Raw genomic sequence first — 23,363 nt, 5'->3', positions numbered from 1 at the left:
ATACATTTTGAAGCATTTACCAGGTATAATGGTCCAGGCATGCAATGCAGGCACCCTGGAAGCTGAGGCAGGAGGATTGTCATAAGTCTGAAGATAATTTGGACTACAAAGGAAATTTGTAGGCCAGCTTCGGCAACATACAGGATAAGACTTGAAAGAAAGAAAGAGAAGGAAAGGTACCCAAACCAGCAAACCTTAACACATGGGACTGAAAATCACTTCAGTAAGGTGTACAGTATTAGTGGGTGCCTTGACACAAGTGACCATTTTGTAAATAGAGAGGAAGACTGTATGAGTCACAGACAGATCAGCTACCTAAGGGTTCTTCCTTCTCTCATCAGGAATCAGTAGTCCTCTAAAGCTCTGGGCTTTGAAATAGATTTCTGGCAGAGCCTTCTGGAGGCTGCGAGGCAGAGCAAAAGTCTTATCTTACTACAGAAGTTGGTCAATGAATGAGACACCAGCTGACCAATGTTTGAACTGTCTCAATATATATCAGAGTTGATACTGCACAATTTTGAATTACTAAATGGCCCTATGGGTGTTCAGCATAAGGCATTTGTAAACTCAACTACTTTTTGCCCATTTGCACATATAACTATTTGAATCAATTTTATTGGTTTTTTTTTTGACTTCTGTCTATAGAACCCGAGGCAGTTATTACATGGAATTTGTGTGGGCACACAGAGACTAATTTTCAAAATTGGTTTTCTTATGTTAATAGTTTTTATGGTTTTTGTCTACTCCATGTTCCAAGCCAACAAACAATTAGTAAATAAATTCAGGCAGGAAATAGGGTAGAATTATATGGTCTATTTGTTTACCACAGTGGATAGGTACAGGTTAATTTGGTTAAAAATATCAATAAAATATTGGTTCACTGTGGACATCTTGAAAGCCCCAAGTATACATGAAAGTTCTAGGAAGGAGTGGCTAAATTGTCCATGCCCCTGTATCCTTCTGAGACCTTCTTCCTGGAACACAGGGAACAGTGACATTCTAGGTTATAATCTTTCATTATTGAGTTTGCTGGGGTCTCACATGCTTTTGCTGGTTATACTGTCTCAAACAATAAGTGAGTCTGGTCATTTCAAGATCCTGTCACTTTCTCATAGTCTGTAAAATGCCAAAATGCATCTCTGTTTCATATGGGTCAACTTGTGGGGGAACACTATATTTTTTTCATATACAAACTGGTACTTTGAGATTCAACATTTGGTTGATGTAGTGATCCAGGATTTATGCCTGCAAATGGACTATGAAATTGTCATCTATGATGGTGAAGGGAAGTATGCAAGCAAGCAAGCAAACAAACAAACAAAAACAAAACAAATGAGTAAACTCCCTCTCTGTGTGTCTCCAAGGTATGAGTTCCTGGGCAGGAAGATTGGCATTTCATGTATCCTTAAAAAATCTCAAGTCTAAGTGGAGCAAGGACCTCAATAGGAAACCAGATATGCTAAATCTCATGGAAAACAAAGTGGGAAATACCTTTGGATGCATTGTTGCAGGAGACAATATCCTGAATAGAACACCAATGGTTCAGGCTCTAAGACCAACAATTGATAAATGGGACCTCACGAAACTGCAAAACTTCTATAGGGCAAAGTACATTGTCAATAGAACAAAATGGCAGCCTCCAGATTGGGCAAGGATCTTCACCAACCCTATGTCTGACAGAAGGCTAATATCCAAAATTTACAAAGAACTCAAGAAGTCAGACACCAACAACCCAAATGGGGTGCAAAACTAAACAGAGAATTCTCAACAGAGGAATCTGGAATGGCTAAGAAGCACTTAAAGAAGTGTTCAAAGTGCTTAGTCATCAGGGAAATTCAAATCAAAACATCTCTGAGGTTCTATCTTACACCCATCAGAATGGTTAAAATAAAAAATTCAAGAGATAGTGCATGCTAGAGAGGATGTGGAACAAGAAGAACACTTCTTCATTGCTGGTAGGAGTGCGTACTTGTATAGCCACTTTGGAAATCAATTCGGCAGTTTCTCAGAAAAATGGGAATAGTTCTGTCTCAGAACCCAGCTATATCACTCCTGAGCATATATCCAAAAGATGCTCCAACATCCCACAAAGTCACTTGCTCAACTATTTTCATAGCAGCTTTGTTCATAATAGCCAGAAACTGGAAACAACCTAGATGTTCCTCCACTGAAGAACGGATAAAGAGAATGTGGTACATCTACAGAATGGAATACCATTCAGCTGTTGAAAACAAAGACATTATGAATTTTGCAGGCAAATGGGTGGGACTGGAGAATATCATCCTGAGTGAGCTAACCCAGTCCCCCAAGGAAATATATCATATTGCACTTACTTATAAGTGGACATTATCCATAAGGTATCAGTACCATGCTACACTCCACAGACCAAAAGAAGATACACAAGAAGAAAGGCCCAATTGAGGAAGCTTAGAAGGGAAAATAAAATAGCCATAAGAGGCAGATGGAGGGAGGGAACTGGAAGAGAAGAGAGACGGGGAGAGGAATGGGGGTGTGTGTTCAGGATCAGGTATGGAGAAGGACAGGAGAGATGGCTGCAACTGACAGTGTTGAGGAGGTTGGGAGCATCTGCAGGATGAGACAGAGACTGGGGAGGTACACAAGAATCAATGGAGGTGACCTTAGATGTGACTCAGTTCATTGGGGATATGGAACCTAAAGAAGCCACCTCCTGTAGTCTGTAGCCAGGCAGGAACCCCAGTGGAGTGTTAGAGACACCAACCCACCCACAAAACCTTCAACCTCAGATTATCGTGTCTACAAGAAATGCAGGTGCTGGGGCTGGAGAGATGGCTCAGTGGTTAAGAGCACTGACTGCTCTTCCAGAGGTCCTGAGTTCAATTCCCAGAAACCACATGGTGGCTCACAACCATCTGTAATGGGATCAGATGCCCTCTTCTGGTGTGTACAAAGACAGCACTGGGGATGGAGCAGATAGGAACTCCACAGGAAGACCCACAGAATCAACTAACCTGGACACTTGGGGCTCTTGGAATCTGAACCACCAACAGATGAACATACATGTGCTGGACCTAGGCCTCCCTGTTCATATGTAGCAGACATGCAGTGTGGTGTTCATGTGGATCCTGAACAACTCAGGCTGGGGCTATCCCAAAAGCTGTTGCCTGTATATGGGATATGCTCTACTCGCTGGGATGCCTTATCTGGCATCAGTGGGAAAGGAAGTACTTAGTTTCAGAGATATTTGAATGCCAGGATTGGGGAACACCTAGCAAGAACCCCCAATCCCCACACTCGAAGGAGAAGGGGAGGGTAGATGGGGATAAAGATTGTGGGACAGCGGCAGTGAGCAGGATTTAAGGTGAATAAGTGAAAAAAATTAATTAAATTTAAAAACAATGACAACATCAGAAACAAGAGAAAGCAAACCTTATTTTTGTTTATGTGTATGTGTGTGTACCTGAGGATTTGTATGTGCACTACAGTGTTTACAGTGCCTATAGAGGCCAGAAGAGGGCACCAGATCCTCTGGAACTGGAGTTATAGTCAGTTGTGAGCTCCCCAATCCAGGTTCTGGGAATACTTCCCCTGTAGTGCTTTTAACAAGCTGAGTGCTTTTAACAGCCGAGCCATCTCTCCAGCCTTAAGGTAGCTATATAGTTTGATTTTTCAACACTAACTATCTAGGAACTTTTTTCCTATCTGGCAATCTAGGAAGCTGTGGGTTAGAACCAGTTAATCACAAAAGGTAGAGTCTACTTTAAAACCTGAACTCCTTGTGCTTAGACAAAACAGTAGTTGCTATTTATGAAATACTGTGGTGCGCCAAGCATCAAAATCTAATTTGCTGCTTAAAAATGCAAGACCAAGTAATTCTTACTATAAATGCATCTTGGAGCTAAGAGAAGAACGATAAGATTTTGACTTCCTAATGGGAGAAACAAATGTATGGGCCTGGTCACCGTCCTTGGCTGGTGCAGCTATTCTGTGTTCACCACACTCATATAACCCTTTCACAGTGGGTGGAAGCATGAGGAGCTAATGGGATCTGTGATCCATGTGGGTCTGTGATGCTTGTCTGCTCTGCCACGACGGTGCCGTGCACGCTCATCCATTATCAAGATGACTTTTCCCTTGATTGCTTGACACGGTGGTTAAAACATTTTTGTGGTTCGTTTCCTGCATAAGCTGATTAACCCCGTCCCACTTAAAGACCTCAGAAGACCTATAGTAGTCACCACTCACTAATGCCTGCCCTAGGCCACAGTGCTTACCACCTGAGAGAGATGGGGCTTCGACATTCATATCCTCTAATGGAGAAAAAGTTCTATCTCTGTGCCCCATTAGTTGGTTAGTGGCCTACTGCTGAACTAATTAATTACATAAGATAAGTCCAGGGCAGGGAGGAGAGGGAGCCCAGGAGAGGGGTGAGCCCTGGATTTTAGGCAAGAAGGCAGCAAAGAGGTAGGTTGGGTAGGGGATACTGAGAGGGTAATACTGTTGGGCTGTCTTTCTTCTCTGGGAATGCAAGGAAAAGAAAGGGAAGGCAAAGCTCTGTCACAGATTCTCATACTTCAGATTTTTAGATAAGCCTGAACTCAGTTAAAGAAATTATCTCTTCCTAAGTATAACAAATTTAGTTTTATTTTTTGATTCAAATAACCCCAGGGTTTTTTAATAAGAAAGCAAACACATTCCCCCAGCATAGAACAAACAAAGATTTGAAAAATATTTTCAAATCCACACATTATTTTCGAGGGCTTATTACCAATATTACTATTACCAATGTTCAGGCTAGATAATAGTGGGTTTTCCTTGTTAATCTCTTGCTTTGAAATTATTGCTGCTTATCTCCCACCTGTGGAAATGGGCAAGTCTATGAGATAGCAGGGTAATTCTGTTAATAGAAAGTGTCTAGAAATAAAACAAGATAGAATGGATAATTCTTAAGTGACACTATTCATTAAACCTACCATTTAAGTTGGGTGGACAGTATTGTACAATATTTATTTATTTTCCTATTATCTACCAAGTATATGTAGAAGTCTACTCAGTTTCTTCAAGCAGTGCTCTGGGGTCAAGATATAAAGATAAGCATCATGTAGTTACAAAACTCCCAACACAGAGGAGATACAGGTAGACAGACTGACAACCATGGTACAACATAATGACTTCTAGGAAGGAATACCATTGGAGGGGGCATAGAAAGAGGTTAAGAAGGATATCAACTCAAACTCAAGTTATTGTAAAGTCTTCTAACAGGAAAAGTCCAAGTTGAGGTCTGAATAATCAATGGAATTAATAAGGAGTAATGTGGATTAGAAGAAAGATGAACTAGAAGCATGAATAAATTGGAAGACATTCAGCAACTAAATAAACAATGCTGTGCTGCTGATCAGATGACAAGTGGGGGTACCTAAGAGGGGATGTCAGAAAAGTCCAATCTTTTGACATGACATTATCATCTAAAAATGTGTTACAATGCATTCACAGCTATTCTGGAATGCATGTGGTCCAGACTAGATATCCCTGCTCACATTAACACAATGACATGGGAGGAATAAATGGAAGAGATAGTCTCAGAAAAGAAGCCATGAATTGTAGTGACTTTTGGGAACATTCTTCTCAAATCTAAACATACACTAAATTACCTGGAGACTCTGTCAGAATGTAGATGAAAGTCAGCATCATAACTCTCAGGGAATGCCGAGTTTCTTGGTTGACAAAGTTTCAATACTTTGGGTATTGGTATGGTTTAGACATGACATGGTCTTTAGAAGGTTCATCTATTGAAGGCCGGTTTTTAGCTAGTGGATCCAGTCATTGAATAGTGACAGAAAGAATCAAAGGGCTCCAACTGTACATGGATAGATTCATAATTTGATGGCATTATTGGGAATTGGTGGGAGATGAGGTCCAGTTAGAAGGAGTATGGCCTTGGAAGGTGTTTAATCCTTGCCATTTTTCCATCTCTTTCATGCCTTCTATCTGTCATGAGATAAGAGGGTCTATTTTATGTTCCCACCACAATGTTCTGCTTTATCATGGAGGTAGAAGCCACACTGGAAAGTGATCATTGACAGAAACCCTGAAAACTGTGAGCAAGTTAAGTCCTTGTTCTCTATTCTAGGTTCACTTCTCTTGCTGTGGTAAGGCAAAAAGAGAACTTTATGGGAAAGGGGGTTTATTTCACCTCACAACCCCATGTTATAGTTTGCAAGAAGTCACAGCCTCAGGAGACTGAGGTAGCTGATCATATTACATCCATAGTCAAAAATAGAAAGAAATGAAGACATACATGCTGGCTTTCTCGCTTGCTTGCCTGTGATTCCTCCACTCTTAATATAGTTCAGAACCCCCAACCTAGGGGATGGTGCTACCCACAGTGGGCCAGGTTTTACCACATAAAGATAACCCTCAGAGACAGGCCCACAGACTTACCCCAAGTAAACATTCCCTCATTGAGACCTTCTTCCCTAGGTTATGTCAAATTGGGAATTAAAGCTAACCATCATTTTCTTATTTTTTAGGGTTGTTTATTGATTTATTAATATTAATATTAATTGATTAATTAATTGATTAATTATTCATTCATTCATTCATTCAGGTCACAGAGATAGGATACTAGCACAGGTATTCAGGATTAAGAGAGCATGAAAGTGTCCCTTTTAGAGAGTGGCTGATGACTGGGATGCACTAAGTCATCTTAACAGAGTTTCATTAGTGTATGAAAGATTACAGAGACTGCTGATCCCATGAGCCTCTTCATGCTTCACATTTAGTTTTATTCCTTCTGCTTTGTTTTGAATGGGAAATGTTTCCTACAGGTAGGTCTTGGTTTGAACACTGTCCTCAGCGGCTCATGCTACTTTGGAAGGCTGTGGATGTTTTAGGAACTGAGACCTAGCTTTGGAAGGTAGGAAAGTCCATATGGACAAACCTTTGGTTACTCTTGTAGGTACTGTCTGTGTCCAGTCAACCAAGGAAGTAAAGAATAGTCCCTGCCACAGTCTCCTGCCACTACGATGCTCTCCAGAAATGTGTGGCACCAAGTGACCAGAGACTCAATCCCCTGAAACCGTGCGCTGAGAGTTAGCTGATTCTGTAAGATATTGTGGCGTCTGCTTAGCTGGCTTCTTCTAGATATGGATACTTCTGTGCTAGAATCTTAAACGTTCAGATATAAGACAATTGTTTGACAAAATGACACAGGGAAAGATGGCCTCTAGCTCTGCACTGGCACTTCCATTGACCCTAATCCGAAGTACACAGCGCTCCACTCTATATTAGCAAGAGTGCTGGCTGTTACACAACCAAGGGGGAAGCAGCAAATCTCGATGATGAACTCAGGGGTGAATTTTCATGTAAATCTGCAAAGTGGTCCCGTTCCCCTGGTTAAAACTCATCTTGGTTTTGGTGTGAGGCTACATCGTGGACTCCATGTCTGCTTCCAAGCGTATACCAAGAGGCGATGAATTCAAGGAAAGGTGCTCTTTGACACGCCCCTGTCTTCTACAACCACACTTCCCTAGCCTTCCTCCCAGTCAGATAAGTAGAGCATCTCTGCATGGAAACTCCTCAGTCTGGGAGTTCACAGTTCCCAAGTCAGTGGTTCCTAGAAGGCTGCCAGGGCTCCATTAGGCACTTTCCCTCCTCCTATCAGCTCCTGGATCTTATTTAGTTTTAAATTAAATAAAAATTGCAGCACATGGATTTAAATTAAAACAAGAAGACTGATCTTTGTAATATGTGCCACATCAATAGGGAAGCTAATTTGTGTGAAACACATCTCCTCCTGTAATTTAAACCACAGAGCGCAGCCTCTTTGGTTTCAAGGGATCTGAGAGCTGGGGTAGGGTTGTTCAATGGGGCATTACGAGGGTTGTACTTAGGATCGAAGGCTTGTGTCCTTTCTGCTGCACATCACAGGATACGCCAGAGAAGTTCCGACCTGCTGGCCTTGAATTTAAAGAAAGTTGTAGCTGTGTCTCAGGATTAACTGTATCTCTTTGATTGACTCTTTAACAGCATTTAAATTACCAACAGAATTGTCATCATTGATGACTCCTTAAGACAGAGAAGCCAAACCCTGGGGTCCAGATTCCTCACCTGCTGATCACAGTCCATAAACCACTTTACTGTTCCAAGGCTTTGTGTATACACACTAAAGTACTTGCCTAGGGGCTGGTTAATTGAGGAATTCAGTCTTCAGGCTTTCTGTTGTTTTGTTGGTTGAATTGTTCCGGAGGCAAGGGACGGAGGCAGAGGTTATGTATGTGAGTGCAGTTTGTGGGTCATCTGGATCATCCGTGAACAATGAATGTTTCACTTAAAAACATTACCAGGTCATCTACATGTTTTGTCTGTATGTCGCATGTTTGCATGGTGTCTGTGGAGACCAGGAGAAACCTTCAGATCCCTTGACTCTAGAGTTAGGAACAGTTGAAAGTTAGCATGTGGGTGCTGGGAACTGAACCCAAATCCTCTGAAAAAGCAACCAGAGCTCTTAAATCACTGACCCTCCATGCACATTTGGAGGTAGGTCTGGCAAGGTTTTATGGAGCCTAAAGCTTGTACTTGGCTCTTTTCGATAACAATGAACACAAACTATGTGAGTATATTTATACAACCAGGACTCTCTGTCAGGGCTTTCCCAGCATCTGAACATGATATCCAGGGGGAAAGTAAAGCTTAAGTCCAGTAAGACTCATTTCTGCTTTAAATGTTTTCGTTTTCCTTTCTGTCTAATGCCGAAAGGTGGGCAAATGGTGAGGGTGGATAAACAGGGATTTATCAAATGGTAGGGACCATTGACTGAGGCAAAAAGCTAAGGTTTCTATTTGATTGACATTTGAGTCTGAAGTGTATGGACTTAGTGAGCTAAGTCAGGGCAAATGTCTCTCTCAAAGGCACCTTTGTCTTTGTTTACCTGAACACCCACCTTCGAACATACACTGACTGACGAATATGTGCTGAGAGAATATCTGGATGACCAAATGTAAAAATGATGTTATGACTCCAGTCAGGGAAGCAGGCAGGCTAACTTCAGATCTTCACCTCCCCTCTTCTCTCCTCCAAATCCAATGCCCCATGCTCACCGGACTCTGTGGCAGACCACCTGCTGTGGCTTCTTCCCTTCTGCCTCCATCTCCAACTGATCACACAGATCTTTTCCTCCAACCTTCTCTGCAACTCATCCCGCTACACTAGCTCCTGCCGCCAGCAGACATTCCTTTGGGACCTGCAAGCCACACTAGTCAGGGAAGCTGATAGGCTAACCTATCTCGTATACACAAAATCTAAGCCCCTGGACTCACCCCCAATTTTGTAGCAGACCACCTGCTGTGACTTCTCCCCCCTCCCTTTTCTGACCATATATTCCCCACTTATTATGTTATCCTAGCCTGCAATGCCAGCAGGCATTCTTGGAGAACTTGCCAGCCGTGCCTGCCAGAGAGGAAAGTAGGCCAGAGAAGTGGGTGGATAGGCTTCAGATCTCCACTCTCTCTCCTCTCTTCCAAATCCAATTCTCCAATCTCACCCTTAGCTCTGTAACAGACTAGCTATTGTTGAAAGTCGAGGGTGTTATATTTTCTTTAGGGAAACATCACTTTGTGTGTGGTGCTCACCAGTGGAGACACCATGAAGCCTCAGCCTGTAGGTGGGAAGGGCCCACACATGTGCGTAGCATTTTGTGAACTATATAAAGTTGGAGTTTACCGAAGGGACATGCCACACATGCTGGGGTTGGTTTGCTTTAAGGAAAAGCACAGTTTTAACTTATGTTCGTGAGGATACATATCAGGTAGCATCCCATAGACAAGAAAGATTCTAAATTCAAAATCAAGAGAGCTGGGTTCAATTTAGAATTACTTCTATAATTGGTTGTGAGATTGTAAGCAGGATGCACAACTTTGTGCTGACTCTCTACATGTTCTAATAGAGAGATTCTGGGAAGATGTAGGGTAGAAAAAAATGGGAACGTGTTCCTTCATCTAAACAACAGTTATACTGGTGGGATGCATTCTATGTAACTGCTCCTGGATCTTTAGAGTTGGAAGCTTCAGATAATGAATTATGTTTATGTCTGACCTTTTTTCCCCCTCTTGGTAGCCATACTCATTAGAACTAAGCCAAGGTCACATAACACAAGCCAAGGTCACATAAAAAAGAGGGAATTTCAGTTGAGAAAATCCCTCCACCGAATTGAAAGGAAGACATGTTCTCTTTGGTGCATTTTCTTAGTGAATGAGTGATGGGGGGCATCGTGTGTGGTGCCACTCCAGGGCAAGTGGTCTTGGGATATATAAGAAAGTAGGATGAGGGGCTGGGAATTTAGCTCAGTGGTAGAGCGCTTACCTAGGAAGCGCAAGGCCCTGGGTTCGGTCCCCAGCTCCGAAAAAAGAACCAAAAAAAAAAAAAAAAAAAAGAAAGTAGGATGAGCAAGTACAGAAGAGCAAATCACTAAGCAGCATTCTTCCACGGTCTCTGTGTCAGTTCTTGCCTCTAGGCCCTGGTCTTGTCTTGCCTCCCTCAGGGATGAACTGGGACAGGGACATGTAAACCAAATAAACCTTTTCCTTCCTATGCTGCTTTTGGTCATTGTTTCTATCATAGCAACAAGAGCATCTTAGGATAGCATAGAAACAGCTGCCTATCAAAGAGCAGGTAGGGACATGTGAGATGCTGAAGCTGCCCACGGACAGCTGGAAGGAACCAGTAGGCAAGTGACGTGGTGGACTTGTGCTCTGGTAACCAGTTACCGGTCCTGAGTGTGGGATACAAACAGAGCCTGACACACCTCTGCTCAGTGTGGCAAGCCCCTGGTCTTTTGGTTGAAATGAGTTCCTGGAGATTTTGTTTTTCTCTTTTTCTAATTTGGAAACCATACATTAACTATTAGGGCACTGGAAAAAAAATGGCACATTGAAGAGAAATTAGAAAGTGGTTGTAGGAGCCCAGAGAAATCCACAAGCTTAGAAGGGCCCAAAACTCTTATAGCTAAGGTTGGTCCTTTACATAAATACAGTCTATTGAAGTTAAAATAAATATAAATTTAAATTTCATCAAACGAACAAATCTAAACAACAATAACAAAAGAAAGAAAACAGGGCAGAGGGGTGTCTTAGTTTGGGGTTCCATTGTTCTGAGGAGACACCATGACCAAGGCAATTCTTAAATTAGGACAACATCTGACTGTGGATGGCTTACAGAGGTTCAGTCCATTATCATCATGACAGGAAGCATGGCAGTGTGGTGCTGGAGAAGGAGCTGAGAGTTCTACATCTTCATCTGACTGCAGCCAGGAGAGGACTGTTTCTTAGGCAACTAGGAGGAGGGCCTGAAAGCCCACCCCCACAGTGACACACTTCTTCCAACAAAGTCACACCTACTCCAACAAGGCCACATATCCCTGGGCAAGCATATTCAAAGACCACAGGGGGCATATATGTTTTCTGAAGTTACCATAATATCGGATTAAAATGTTTCATCTCCAACCACAATAAAAAGAAGCCGACTCTCACTTTTGCCAGCTATTTGCAAGAGAAATCAACAGAAAAGACCTGATAGAAGATTGTATTAACAGTAACTGAAAAACTACCTTTAAAAGACTCCAAAGCAAAGGAATAAAAGGAAAGAGTCCAAAAAACGGTGTATGCATTAGTTACTTTGCTGTTGTCGCGATAAAACACCAGGACCAAGACAATTTAAGTAAGAATGTTTAGTTTGGCTTAGAGTTCTAGAAGGATAAGAGTCCATCATGGTGGGGAAACATGACAGCAATTGGCACGCATGGAGACGGGAGCAGGAGGCCTCACATCTCGGACCAGAGAGATCACATGGGAAGTAGGGTGAAACTGTAATCTCAAAGCACCTTCTCAGTGACAGCTTCCCCTGGCACCCTGAACCTCCCCAAACTTCCCCAAGCAGCAGTACCAATTAGGAACCAAGTACTGAAATGGCAAGCCTCCAGAGGCCATTTCCCATTCAAACCATCACAGCGCGTGAGCAGAGTGTGAATAATAAGGAGGTGGAAGACACAAAGGAATCAAGAAACCTTTGGGAGATGGGAAGCACACTGACGGTTCTATAAATTCACTGCAGGGCTCCAAGGCAGATTTGAGCTTGTGGAAGAGCGCTGAGAGAGTAAAGGATGCTCTGGAGACTGTGGGAAAGGGAGGGAACAGGTAGGAGAGTACAGAGAGCCTGCAGGACTATCATCGAGCAGACACGTAGGAGAAGAGGGAAAGGTCAAAGAGCATATTTGAAGGAATAATGTGTTTGATAAAAGATATGAATATAAGTATCTGAGAAACCCAATGAACTAAGGGGAACCTCAACATATAAACACTGGAAAGAGACTGTATTTAGTTTTTATAATAAAACTAACACAATAATATAAGACAAATACATACACAATAAGGGAGGTAGGTGGTGTCTTAAAGGCTGAACTCCATGATTTACCATACACAGAGTTTTCGATAGTCTTTATTTTGACATTATTTTTGATAATATTTGCTAATCTGGTCTGCAGACTGCTCAGTGGGAAGTTCAGAGGCTGAAAGGCTAGAGAGATGCTTAGTGGCTAAAACACTTGCTGCTCTTCCAGAGGATCCCAATGCAGTTCCCAGCATAGCACATAATTGACTGTAACTCCAGGACTAAAGGATCCGACACCCCTTTGCCTCTTTGAATACTTGTACACACATAACATATATTCATACAAGCATACAGGCGACAGATAAATTAAATAAACATCAGAAGAAGAGGTAGAAAATAAAACAAGATGCCTGAGAATTAAAATATGCAGGAAGATCTTCAAGACACATGAAATGACGGTGGAAATGAGTAGCTATTAGTTCATTAATGCAAGAAAGATCTTGATCAAACCACCCAACAACCAAACCTTGTGATTTAAAGAACTAGAAAAAAAGCAATAAACTACCAGATAAAAGGAAATAAATAAGTTTAGGAACAGATAAGTGAAATAGAGGATAGAGATAATATAAGGAAATGAATGTAATCTGAAGTTGGTTCTTTGAAAAGATCAGCCAAGTTCATAATCCTTAAGCTAAATGTACAAAGAAATGAAAGGAAATCCAAATGCAAAAATCAAAAAGTGATGGATGAACATTATCATCCATCTAGAAATGTATGAATTGTGAGTAAGTTCTGTGTATAATTAAATGCAATGAATAAACTGGTAGAAACACAGCCCTCATCAAGACTGATGGTGAACAGAAAATCTGCACACGTCTACAACTGTTAGAAGACAGAAGCATTACTAAGAATCTCCCCAGAAAGAAAACTGCAGGCCCTGGTGGCTTTGTGGGTGAATTCTATGAAGCATTAAAGAAAACACTTGTCCTATAAACTCCTCTAAAGAAACTGAGGAAGATGAAACCCTCTTTAGCTCATTCTAAAGACACTGCTCTCAGACCAAAGCCAGGCAAAGACTCCACTATAAAGTTAGTGGAATGATAGACCTTACGACTACTGAAAGACAGAACTCCAACTCAAATTTAATACCACACATTAAGATAATTCTTCACCATGCCCTAGTGAGATTCATTCTTAGACAAAAAGATGGCTCAACACTGCAAATAACGGCAAACTATATCAACAGAGTGCAGAGGGAATCACATGATGACTGCAATTTATGTAGGAAAAGTACTTGACCAGTTTAGTGGCTTTCTTTTTAAAGTATCATTTTATTTTATTCCCTTAGTGTGTGCATACACTCGTGTGTGTGTGTGTGTGTGTGTGTATGTGTGTGTGTGTGTGTGTGTGTGTGCATATCATAAAACAATTTTCAGGAATGTCAGGAATAGAACTCATGTCATCAGACTTGCTAGTAAGCACCTTTACCCACGGAGCCATTTAGTTAGCCCCTCGTCAGCATTTCATAACTAGAAAATGCTAAGCAAACTAAAAGTAGAAGAAAATCATTCAACATAGTAAAAGCTGGGTGTGATAAAATGAGATCAGATATTACACTCAGTGGAGGAAGTTCCTTCTGCATGTTCAGAAGAAATCAAAGGGTGCTCGCTCACTCTCATTAATTCTACTCAGGGCAGTACTGGAAATCTAGCCAGAACAAATAATGAGGTAAAAGGAATAAAGTTATCCATGTTGGAAATGAAGTAAAGCAATTTCTGTTCACAGATGAGAGAAGAGTTTATATGTAGAAAATTCTATGGATTCCACACCCACAAAGCTATTACAGTTAACAAATGAATTCAGAAAAGTTGAAAGATGCAAAATAAATGCACAAACATCAGAAGAATTTTAATAAACTAACAATAAAAAAATCTGAAAGGGAATTATAAAGGTAATTCCATCTACAATAGCATAAAAAGAAAAAATGCTTAGGTGTAAACCAAGGTAACAAGACTAAAGTCATAAAATGGTGACATAAATTAAAATTAGAGACAAATGGAAATACTTCCCATGTTCATGAAATGCTATACTAGTTAGTATTTTTTCCAATATCAGTACTACCTAATTTGATGTTTATCAAAACCTCAAGTGGCTATTTTGTTTGCAAAACTAGAAAATTCATATGGAATCTCAACAGGCCTCCTCCACCTTCCATAACGGAAATATTCCTGGGGTGGGGGAGGTAGAACAAAAGAAGAGGACTGAAGCTTCCATGTTTGTAAAACGTACAAAACAATAAAAGAAAGAAACCCTTCAATAATGGCTTGAACAACTTCAGTAATGGCTGAGGAGCATGAGGCCAGAGTTTAGTTCCCGGAGCCACATTAAAAAGATGACCTGGGGAAGGGAGAGTGCACTCGAGAACTCAATGCTGGGGATAGAGATGGGTGGTTGCTGGGGCTCACTTAGTGGGTGAGTTCCAGGCTAGTGAGAGATATGGTAAAAAGTGGTTGGTGTTGCTTGAGAAATAACAGCCTTGTTGTCCTACAGCCTACACACCCACACTCACCCCTCCCACACGCAAATGCACACACACATACACACACACACACAGGTGCATACACACACCCTTCCCCCATTCATCTCAACAGTATAGTGCAGGCAAAAGACAAACATGTGGGATAAAAAAAATTAACCTGACAATAAAACTTTCACATAGATGGTCAAATATTTTTGACAAAACTGCCAAGATCAGTCAAAATGCAAGTACAGTTTTGGACAAATGATAGTGGGACAACTGGATATCCAGGTGCAAAAAAAAATGAAGTTGTACTCCCAAATTACATATATACAAAATGTACCAACAACCAAGCGAAGCCTAGAACTGTAACATGCTTTGGAGAATACAGGCACAGTTTTTGCAACATCAGATTTGGCAACGGTTTCTCTGGTATAACACCAAAGGCACAGAGAACACAAAGTAAATATCAGATAACTCAGACTTCATGAAAACTTTTAAAACTGCTGTGTATCAAAAGTCAAAGCTACTGTGTATCAAAATACGATATAAGCCTAGTAAAACAGAAACAAATGGAGCAGGAGAGAACATTCCCAAATTCTCTATCTTATGAGAGCATCAGTATTTAGGAGACAGAACATTGGAAATATTTTGACCAAAAGACAAGACTTGTTTTAAGATGAGTAAAAAGATGGATGGACAGTGTGTTAGTGAAAAAAAAAAAACCTCAACATATCACTACTGAGCAAGGAGACACAAATCAAAACAGTATGCTACTACCTTGTACTGAGAGCACAGCTTCCACAAAGGACAAGTAAACAGGTGCTGGGAGAGCATGGAGAGACTGGGACTCAGTACTCTTGGTGGCACTGTGAAACACTACAGTGGAAGTGCTACTATGGAAGGCGCGATGGCATTTCCTCAGCAATTAGCAGGTAAATTGCCATATAATTTAGCAATTCTACTTCTGGATATATAGTCAAAATTGTCAGTAAGGCTTTAAAGAAATTTGTGCACTCGTATTCATAGCGAGTTTATTCATAATATCTAAAAGATAAAAACGAAACCCAAGAGTGACAGATGATTGGATAAGCAATATGTAATATTTATACACATGCATAAGGGACTATCATTCATCCTCAAAAGGAAGGAAACCCTATATTATTCTACAACATTGACAAACCTGAGAACACTATGGCAATGCAGGCACAAAAGGACACAATGGCAGGCTTTCACTTAAATGAGGAACCCACAGTAGTCAAAACCATGGAAGCAGAAAGTTCTATGGTAGTTTCTTGGGGCTCCGAGGGGATGAGGAGCTGTTGTTCAATGCATAGAATTTCCATTTTACAAGATGAAAGGAGTGTGGCTATGGGTGGTGATCATAACACAGTTTAGGAACTGTGCACTTAAGATCATAAGGTTTACACTGTGCATTCACAATAGAAAATTAGAGGGACAAATGAAACAAAATAACAACTGAAAGACAAAAGCTGCCTGCCTTGCCCAGCTACGTGTTTCAAAGGCTTTGGGAAGGCAAAATGTCACTTCTGCTGTGTGACCTCAGTGAGCTCATCACACAGCATACATTTCATACATAATATTGAAAAATGTTTAAAAAGGGGGGGCACCTGTTTAATAAAGGATTTTTCTACTATACCAAGCAATACTGTGAATATTATGCAGTTTTAAAAAAGTTATTAGTAAAAATATGTAGCAGTAAATTAATCTCTATGTTACTCGGATTCATTTCACTTACTGCTCGGCAGGTGACATAGGCTGTCCTGTCTTGGTGCAGAAGATAGCTCATAGCCTTCTCCGGACCTCAGGATCACATTCGGTAAATCTCCTGAAGATTGGGTTTGCTAATCTTTGTGGGTGGTGGTGAGCTAATCAAGCATTTCCATGAATAAAAGCAAGAACATCAACCCTATTGGGGGATTGAGAAGCCTTGCTTCGCTTTTTGAAAAGGGAGCATTTAAAACTCCGTTCCCCACTCCATCCCATGGTTTAAATAGATGTACAACTTCCCCTAGGAGCTGAAGGTTATTAAATAACAAGCCCACTACCAACCTTGAGATCCCTCCGCATGATGAGTTGTCTGTTCAAGGGAGCCTCAGAAGACTGACAGACTTAATAAAGGATATTGTAATTCTTTGTTTTCCACCAGCAGTAGATAATAAAATTTCAGACAATGCTGCACTTAGGTTATTGACATAGAGAAATCAAGTGGGGTAGATCTGGGAGCCCCCTCTCTGCTGGCTATATCTCACTGTGCTAGGATGTATTACACCGTGGGAGAAAGGCAGCAACAGTCCTACCCAGCTGTAGGCCCCATGAACTACAATAACCAACTGACAGGCAAGATGTGCTCACCAGGGCAATAATGGCATGACTGTCAGGAAATAACCAACCACTTTGCTATTGGATTTGCAGCCCACCACACAGGAAGGAACGCATACCCGACACTGTTAACCTATAGTCTATGGCTGCAGCAGGCATAAACTCTAGTGGGTAACCTAATGTTATTGATTTGCTAAATGGACATGGTTATCAAACTACCTTCTTTATATCCAGACATTAGGCTTGCTGTTAGCCCTGGTCAGAGAAACTTCTTTGGACAGTGAGCTGCAGTTACTGCACAGACTCAACTGCTTAGAGTGCCAAGAATAACTGGCAGTAAGGGAGTGACTCAAACCAATCCCTTCGTGCTCGGGAACACTGTGGAAGAGAAAGCAGAAAGATTGCAAGAGGAAGCAGATGGGAGAAAGTACAGTGTGTCTTCTGGACATGACAGGGCTGTTACATACACGAATTCATGTTTGTTGTGATTACTTGCACAAGGTATGCATAACACTGGCTCTACCACCATTTTTCCAAGTATGGGTTCAATAGACCCCCATTCCAAGGAGTTCATTCAATTCCTCAGCCCTCTCCGAATGAAATGAAGGACTATGGACTGCTAATGACTGTTGGGAATGTACCACTGATAAACTTCCCATGTTCCAGTAAATTTCCCTCCACTTAGGCTCATGAAAGCAACCATAATTAAACTTCTTGGGTCATTAAAAAAATAAAGAAAAGATACGAAAGTAGTAGGGAGACCTTGTTAGAAATAGAAAGGGTTTTAGCAGAAGGGGAAAGGGATCCTGGAGAGCAGTGGAGGGTAGGAATAACCAAAAATTTATTACATGCATATGTGAAATTGTTGAAGACAGTGTTAAAAATATCATAAACATGTCATCAAATTATAGACCTTTCCTAAGCCCTTGTCTGGAATATACCATATTTTTGGCCTCTACTAAGTTTTCTTTTTGCTTGTTTGCTTTTCTGGCAGCAGTAATCATATAGCTAAGCAAATTTAGACATTGCCAAATCTCGAAGAAACCATCAAACCAGGTGGTCATCTGGGTAGAGCATTTGCATACATGTTTATAATCCTGAGTTATTATTAAAACATCTTTGTCAAGTAAAACAATGCTTGAAATAAAATGCCAAGCTTTCTCAACAGCTGCCAATAAGAAATCCACAGATGTTTTGGTGGGAAACTTCACACCCCAGTGCTGGCCTCCAGGTTTTAAGTGATTCAAGTTACCTTTACTTTCCCATAAGAGAAGTCAACCACTGTCAGGGTTCAATGTTGCATTAAGCCCACAGATCACTGTTGACTTGTCACTTATGACTTTTTTATCATAGCATATGGAGAAGCATTGGGAAGCCCTGTCTGAGCCCTACAAGGGATAAGCTTTAACCTTGGATGTCCATGTGTCTGTATTTGCTAAGACAACTCATTCCAAACCTGAGAGCCAAACCTGAGAGCCACACCAGAGTGCTCTGTGGGCCAGGACAGCACAGAATTGAGGAAGGAACAAGCCTACTACTCCCAGGACTACCATTAAAGAATTTGAACTTGGGGACTGGAGAGATGACTCAGTGGTCAAGAGCACTGGTTGTTCTTCTAGAGGATATGGGTACAATTCCCAGCACTCTTGTGGCAGCTCACTATGACTCCAGTTCCAGGGGATCGGATATTCGCTTCTACCCTCCAAAGGCACTAAGCACACATTTGGGGTACAGACATCCATGCAGATAAAACACCCCCATACATTCAAAAGATAAAATAATGTCTAAAATGTGAATTTCAAAACACTTGGTTAGCATTGAGGTGAAGTCTGTATTTGTAAATGCTTTTGTTCTTGGCTCAATTACTTAAGCTGTTAGAGATCATAAGCATAAAACAACATTAGCCTCCTGGGACTGGTAAATTATAAGTAGCAAACAAAATATGTCAATAAATGTTGGTTTCTCTCACTTTTTTCATATTTCCCTATGTGCCCCAAATGTTTTGGTACTGTTCCGATGGAAAGTTGTTTTGTTTTTTTTCATTTGAATGCTGTGGACCCATTAATGAACTGCTCTAAGTATATTGTAAGTATATAGACACATAGAAGCTGAGTCTGAATTCTCTCTCCAATCAGGGAAAGATAATTAAATAGAAAGCAACTATAATCTCTCAGAATAGCGAAGTGGTCAGAATAGCGAAATTGCTATATTTTCTTCTGGAAAAGAGCCGCCATCCATGTCTTAGCAGGGAGAACATGTACTACCTGGGAGAGGAGACCTGTGCTTTCATCAGACAGAGCCTATAACTACTCCTGGGCACCTGCTGGCATGCAATTAACATGTTTTTCCAACTAATAACTGAGCCTACATGGATCTGATTAGCTTCTGTGGTAACCATGGGAAATTTCTGGAACCTTGCATGGAAGGCAAAGGCTTAGGGAGAAAGATGGAACCATTCAACACCGTATACTGGGGCAGGCAATTGAGAAGATGGTAATTAAATTCCTCAGTATGGAAATTGCTCTGAGAGGTCAGAGGAAAGTCAACATTCAACTGAGGCTCATTTCCGGTCAGACATTCAAAGTCACGCCAGCAAATTCCCTTTACCTTTCCTACTGACTCCTGTCACTCAGCACTGAGGGACAAGTACGGGGTTGGTTGGTTCCAAGGGTCAAGCAAGCAAGCTCGAGTTTTCTGCAAGTCCCCCATGGCTCTCTGTGCCGGGCAGAGGTGGGAGAGCGGCAGAATGGATGCATGGTGACTTCACGTACCTGAAAACATCATCATGTGCTGGAAGTTCCAGGGAATCTTCTGCTTTCTGCCCAGATTCAGGAGGAAGGAGAGGGGGTAAATGTTGCAGGCCCTGGCGACAAAAATTGCTAGCTGTTGGGACAGATTGAGGAAAACACGGCAGTCGAGGGGCTGAGCGAGCAAGCTCAGATACGTATCCATATGCTTCTCTATGATATGACCCAGAAAACAAGGATAAACACCACAACTCATCTATGTCTGACTCGCTCCCCAGATCCATCGTTCAATGTCAATTCTTCCCCAGAAGGACATAAAATCCTGCCTTCCTTTGAACATATGCTTGGCTGAAAGTTGGTTCTGCACTGCCATTTCAATGAGTAAATTTTCTCATCACATTCATGTCGCTGGTGACTGACTCCTGGCTTCTGTTGGGAGCCGCGCGGCAGCGACGCCCCAACGCTATGGTGTTACCCTCCCCAGCAGCAGTTTGGAAAGAACAGAAACATTTCTGCTGATGGTTTCCATCTCAGTTCCCATCAGTTCCCGTGCCTGTTCCTAGCAAGCTTGCTTACCCTTTCCATTTAGTGGATTTAATTTCGAGAGGAGCTGACTGTCAACATCTATGACACAACTGCTACTTCAAGACACTTCCGTAAAAAACCCGAGTCTCCTAAGCGAACATCGGCTGAAGAGCCGTAAGCCTCCTCCTGTGCTTTACTTTGTCTTTACTCCCTCCTTGGTGGTGTGTTTGATCTGGCTTGGCCTGGACAGGGTGAAAAGACTTGGAGTGAGACAGCTTCCTTCTCTCTATGATCTACGTTGGGATGAAATTTGGGAGTTTGGTAGAATCCGGAGATGAGAGATTGACACCAAGTTTACGGCAACAGCAGGAATGGAGAGATGGCAAGCTCCCCGGAAGTTAAGATCATCTGCCAGTGACCCCGGGGGGCAGGGGAGGCATCATCCCAGTTTTTCAGGGAGGTGGACAATAGCGCCAGGCTTGTCTTAGGAATTGTTCAGTGTCCCTTTAGCCGGACACATGCTGTCATGGGAATGAATACCTTTGAGTCCAGCCCTCCAGAAGGAGCTCCCTCTATATTTAAAGTGGGGTCCAGATTTTTGTCTGTTCTAGTAGCCAGGAAAGCCAGCAAGTCCTAGAGACTTGTATGTCTCTACCTCTCCAGAATTGGGCTAACGAGCACGTTTCACATGGACTTCTTTTTTATTTTTTATTTTTTTGTTTGTTTTTTGTTTTTGTTTTTGTAGGTTCCGGGGATCAAACTGTGGTTTGCATGCTTGTAAGGCAAATACTTTACCAGCTGAGCTAACTCCACAGTGGCAAAAGGTGTTATTTGTTGGCAATAAACTTACACAGGCATAATGCTTCTGATGTTGAAAGCACGGCAGTCATGTTAACATCTATGATGTCTTCAAAGTGCTACTAGGAATAAGGTTGGAACATTTTCTATTAGTTTTCTTCAAAGGATACAAAGGCTCCGAGTATAAAAAGAGCATTGAAAATGTGATTCTGAAAGGTGAACAGAGCCAGGCCCATGTAGCAGAAGATGACGTTCTCAGCCAGGAAGTTCATAAATTCAAACAGCTGAAAACAAAACAGAGACGGAAAGCCACTGATTACCACTCAGATGAGTGTACAGCTCGTTTATTACCGCTTTCATGACTGGACCATCCTCCTGCACATAAGCCACCACTTTGACCTTGGGCTCCTGCTCTTAGGACACTGGACTTACCTGGTCCTTTGCCTAGTGACTTCTACTATAGCCAGGTCAACATTGTATTATTTTCAACTGTCAGGTTTCCAAATAGAGTTCAGGTGGTATCAACCAGCCATATCTTTTCACAGAACAATTCCTCACCCTCTTTCTTTCTTTCTTTCTTTTTTCAGAGCTGGGGACCGAACCCAGGGCCTTGAGCTTGCTAGGCAAGTGCTCTACCACTGAGCTAAATCCCCAACCCCTTCACAGAACAATTCCTTCTCTGATGACACAAGATTCCCAATTTTCCCTGTTAAGGAAATGGAAGTCAAGTGGCTTGCTCAAGCTGTGCTATTGCAAATGACCTTAAGGTTGTTTAGACTGCCTAAACCTTAACTTGTAGATGCACTTGAGTTCCAGGACAGAGAGAGAGAGAGATAGAGAGAGATAGAGATAGATAGATAGATAGATAGATAGATAGATAGAGAGAGAGAGAGAGAGAGAGAGAGAGAGAGAGAATATGAATGAATCAGGGCTGTGATACAAAAAAGAGAATTGATGTATATATCAATATCAATATATATCTCAAACAAAGGAGCTTAAACTAAACTAGCCCCTTCAAGCAGGCAGGAGAGACAAACTTGGAAAACTCGGAATGAGCATGAACATCAATTATATTTTAACATTAGAGTGATTAGCTTATTTCCACCCTTAGACAATGAGACTCATTAAATTGACTGATGTAGGTATATCCATTAAATGTCTACAATTTCTAGCTAGTAACGGGGATGATTAATCCCAGGGATGAGCTTCTGAAGCAAGAGCACAATAGATACATCAAATTCGGTCGGAAGAGTGGAGTGTTATGCTGAGGGGTGCTCCCAAGAGTTATTCTTAGACCATTAACTAAACAATTTAAGTTGAACATAAAAAAGCATTTTCTAACTTCTATATTAAAAGCGAAAGGGAAATGTGTCCAGGGGCTATGCCAAAGTCTGATCTGGCACAGACTTTAGTTTATGGTCCAGGCTTTCCACTTGGAAGTTTCTGAAACTTCATTCCTGGACCTACATAAATCATGTAGGTAAACGTCTCTCGAGGCATTGCTCCTGACTTTGTAAGGACTCATTATTTTTTCACATAATGTATTTACAGCCCCACAAATAATGCCCAATACATGTTCACTGACAGTTGACAGAAAAAGAAGCAGAATCTTGTCAGAAACATTATTTAAAACCGGTAATAGAAAGAGAGGATTAGAAAAGACACCGCTCCTTCGGAACAGCATGGTCTTTCTGCAGTGGCAGCCACCATCAATTCCTGTGGGCACTCTGCTCACACTCTAGGGCAGCGAATGGAAACAAACACAGTCACTCAAACGACTCCTGAGAGCTTAAAGCACAGGATTAGGGAAGACAGAGGATGGAGAACCTTTTGCTACCTCATTATGCCTTTACTTTTCCCCAAAACAAGATTTGGCTATCATTTTAATTGGTGTGAGATACCCTAATAAATGATGCAGTCTGCCTAGACTAAACAATAGGCATTTATCTCCCATAATTCTGGAGATGGAGATGTACAAGACTAAAGTGGCAGCTGAGTTGATGAAGGTTCCTTTTTCTCACTTCCCCCTGCTTGTGGTAAGCTCCCATGGGAGAGTCCCCCTTTCTTGTGTC

The 23,363-nt window shown here is 41.6% G+C and overlaps 1 protein-coding gene across 2 annotated transcripts in view; it reads right to left on the bottom strand.

The window, feature by feature from the left end:
• Positions 1 to 23,363, bottom strand: part of Slc9a9 (solute carrier family 9 member A9) — a 560,109-nt gene that overhangs the window by 195,933 nt on the left and 340,813 nt on the right. For both annotated transcript variants that reach the window (NM_001271438.2, XM_087562860.1), the window contains 2 exon segments: positions 19,993 to 20,104; positions 21,462 to 21,575. In NM_001271438.2, the coding sequence (NP_001258367.1) occupies positions 19,993 to 20,104; positions 21,462 to 21,575 (226 nt within the window).

This window comes from Rattus norvegicus, chromosome 8 (assembly GCF_021556685.1).
Source record: "Rattus norvegicus strain SHRSP/BbbUtx chromosome 8, alternate assembly SHRSP_T2T, whole genome shotgun sequence".
NCBI lineage: Eukaryota > Metazoa > Chordata > Mammalia > Rodentia > Muridae > Rattus > Rattus norvegicus.
Note: the sequence above shows the minus strand (reverse complement) of the source record. Positions and strands in the feature narration are given on the sequence as shown.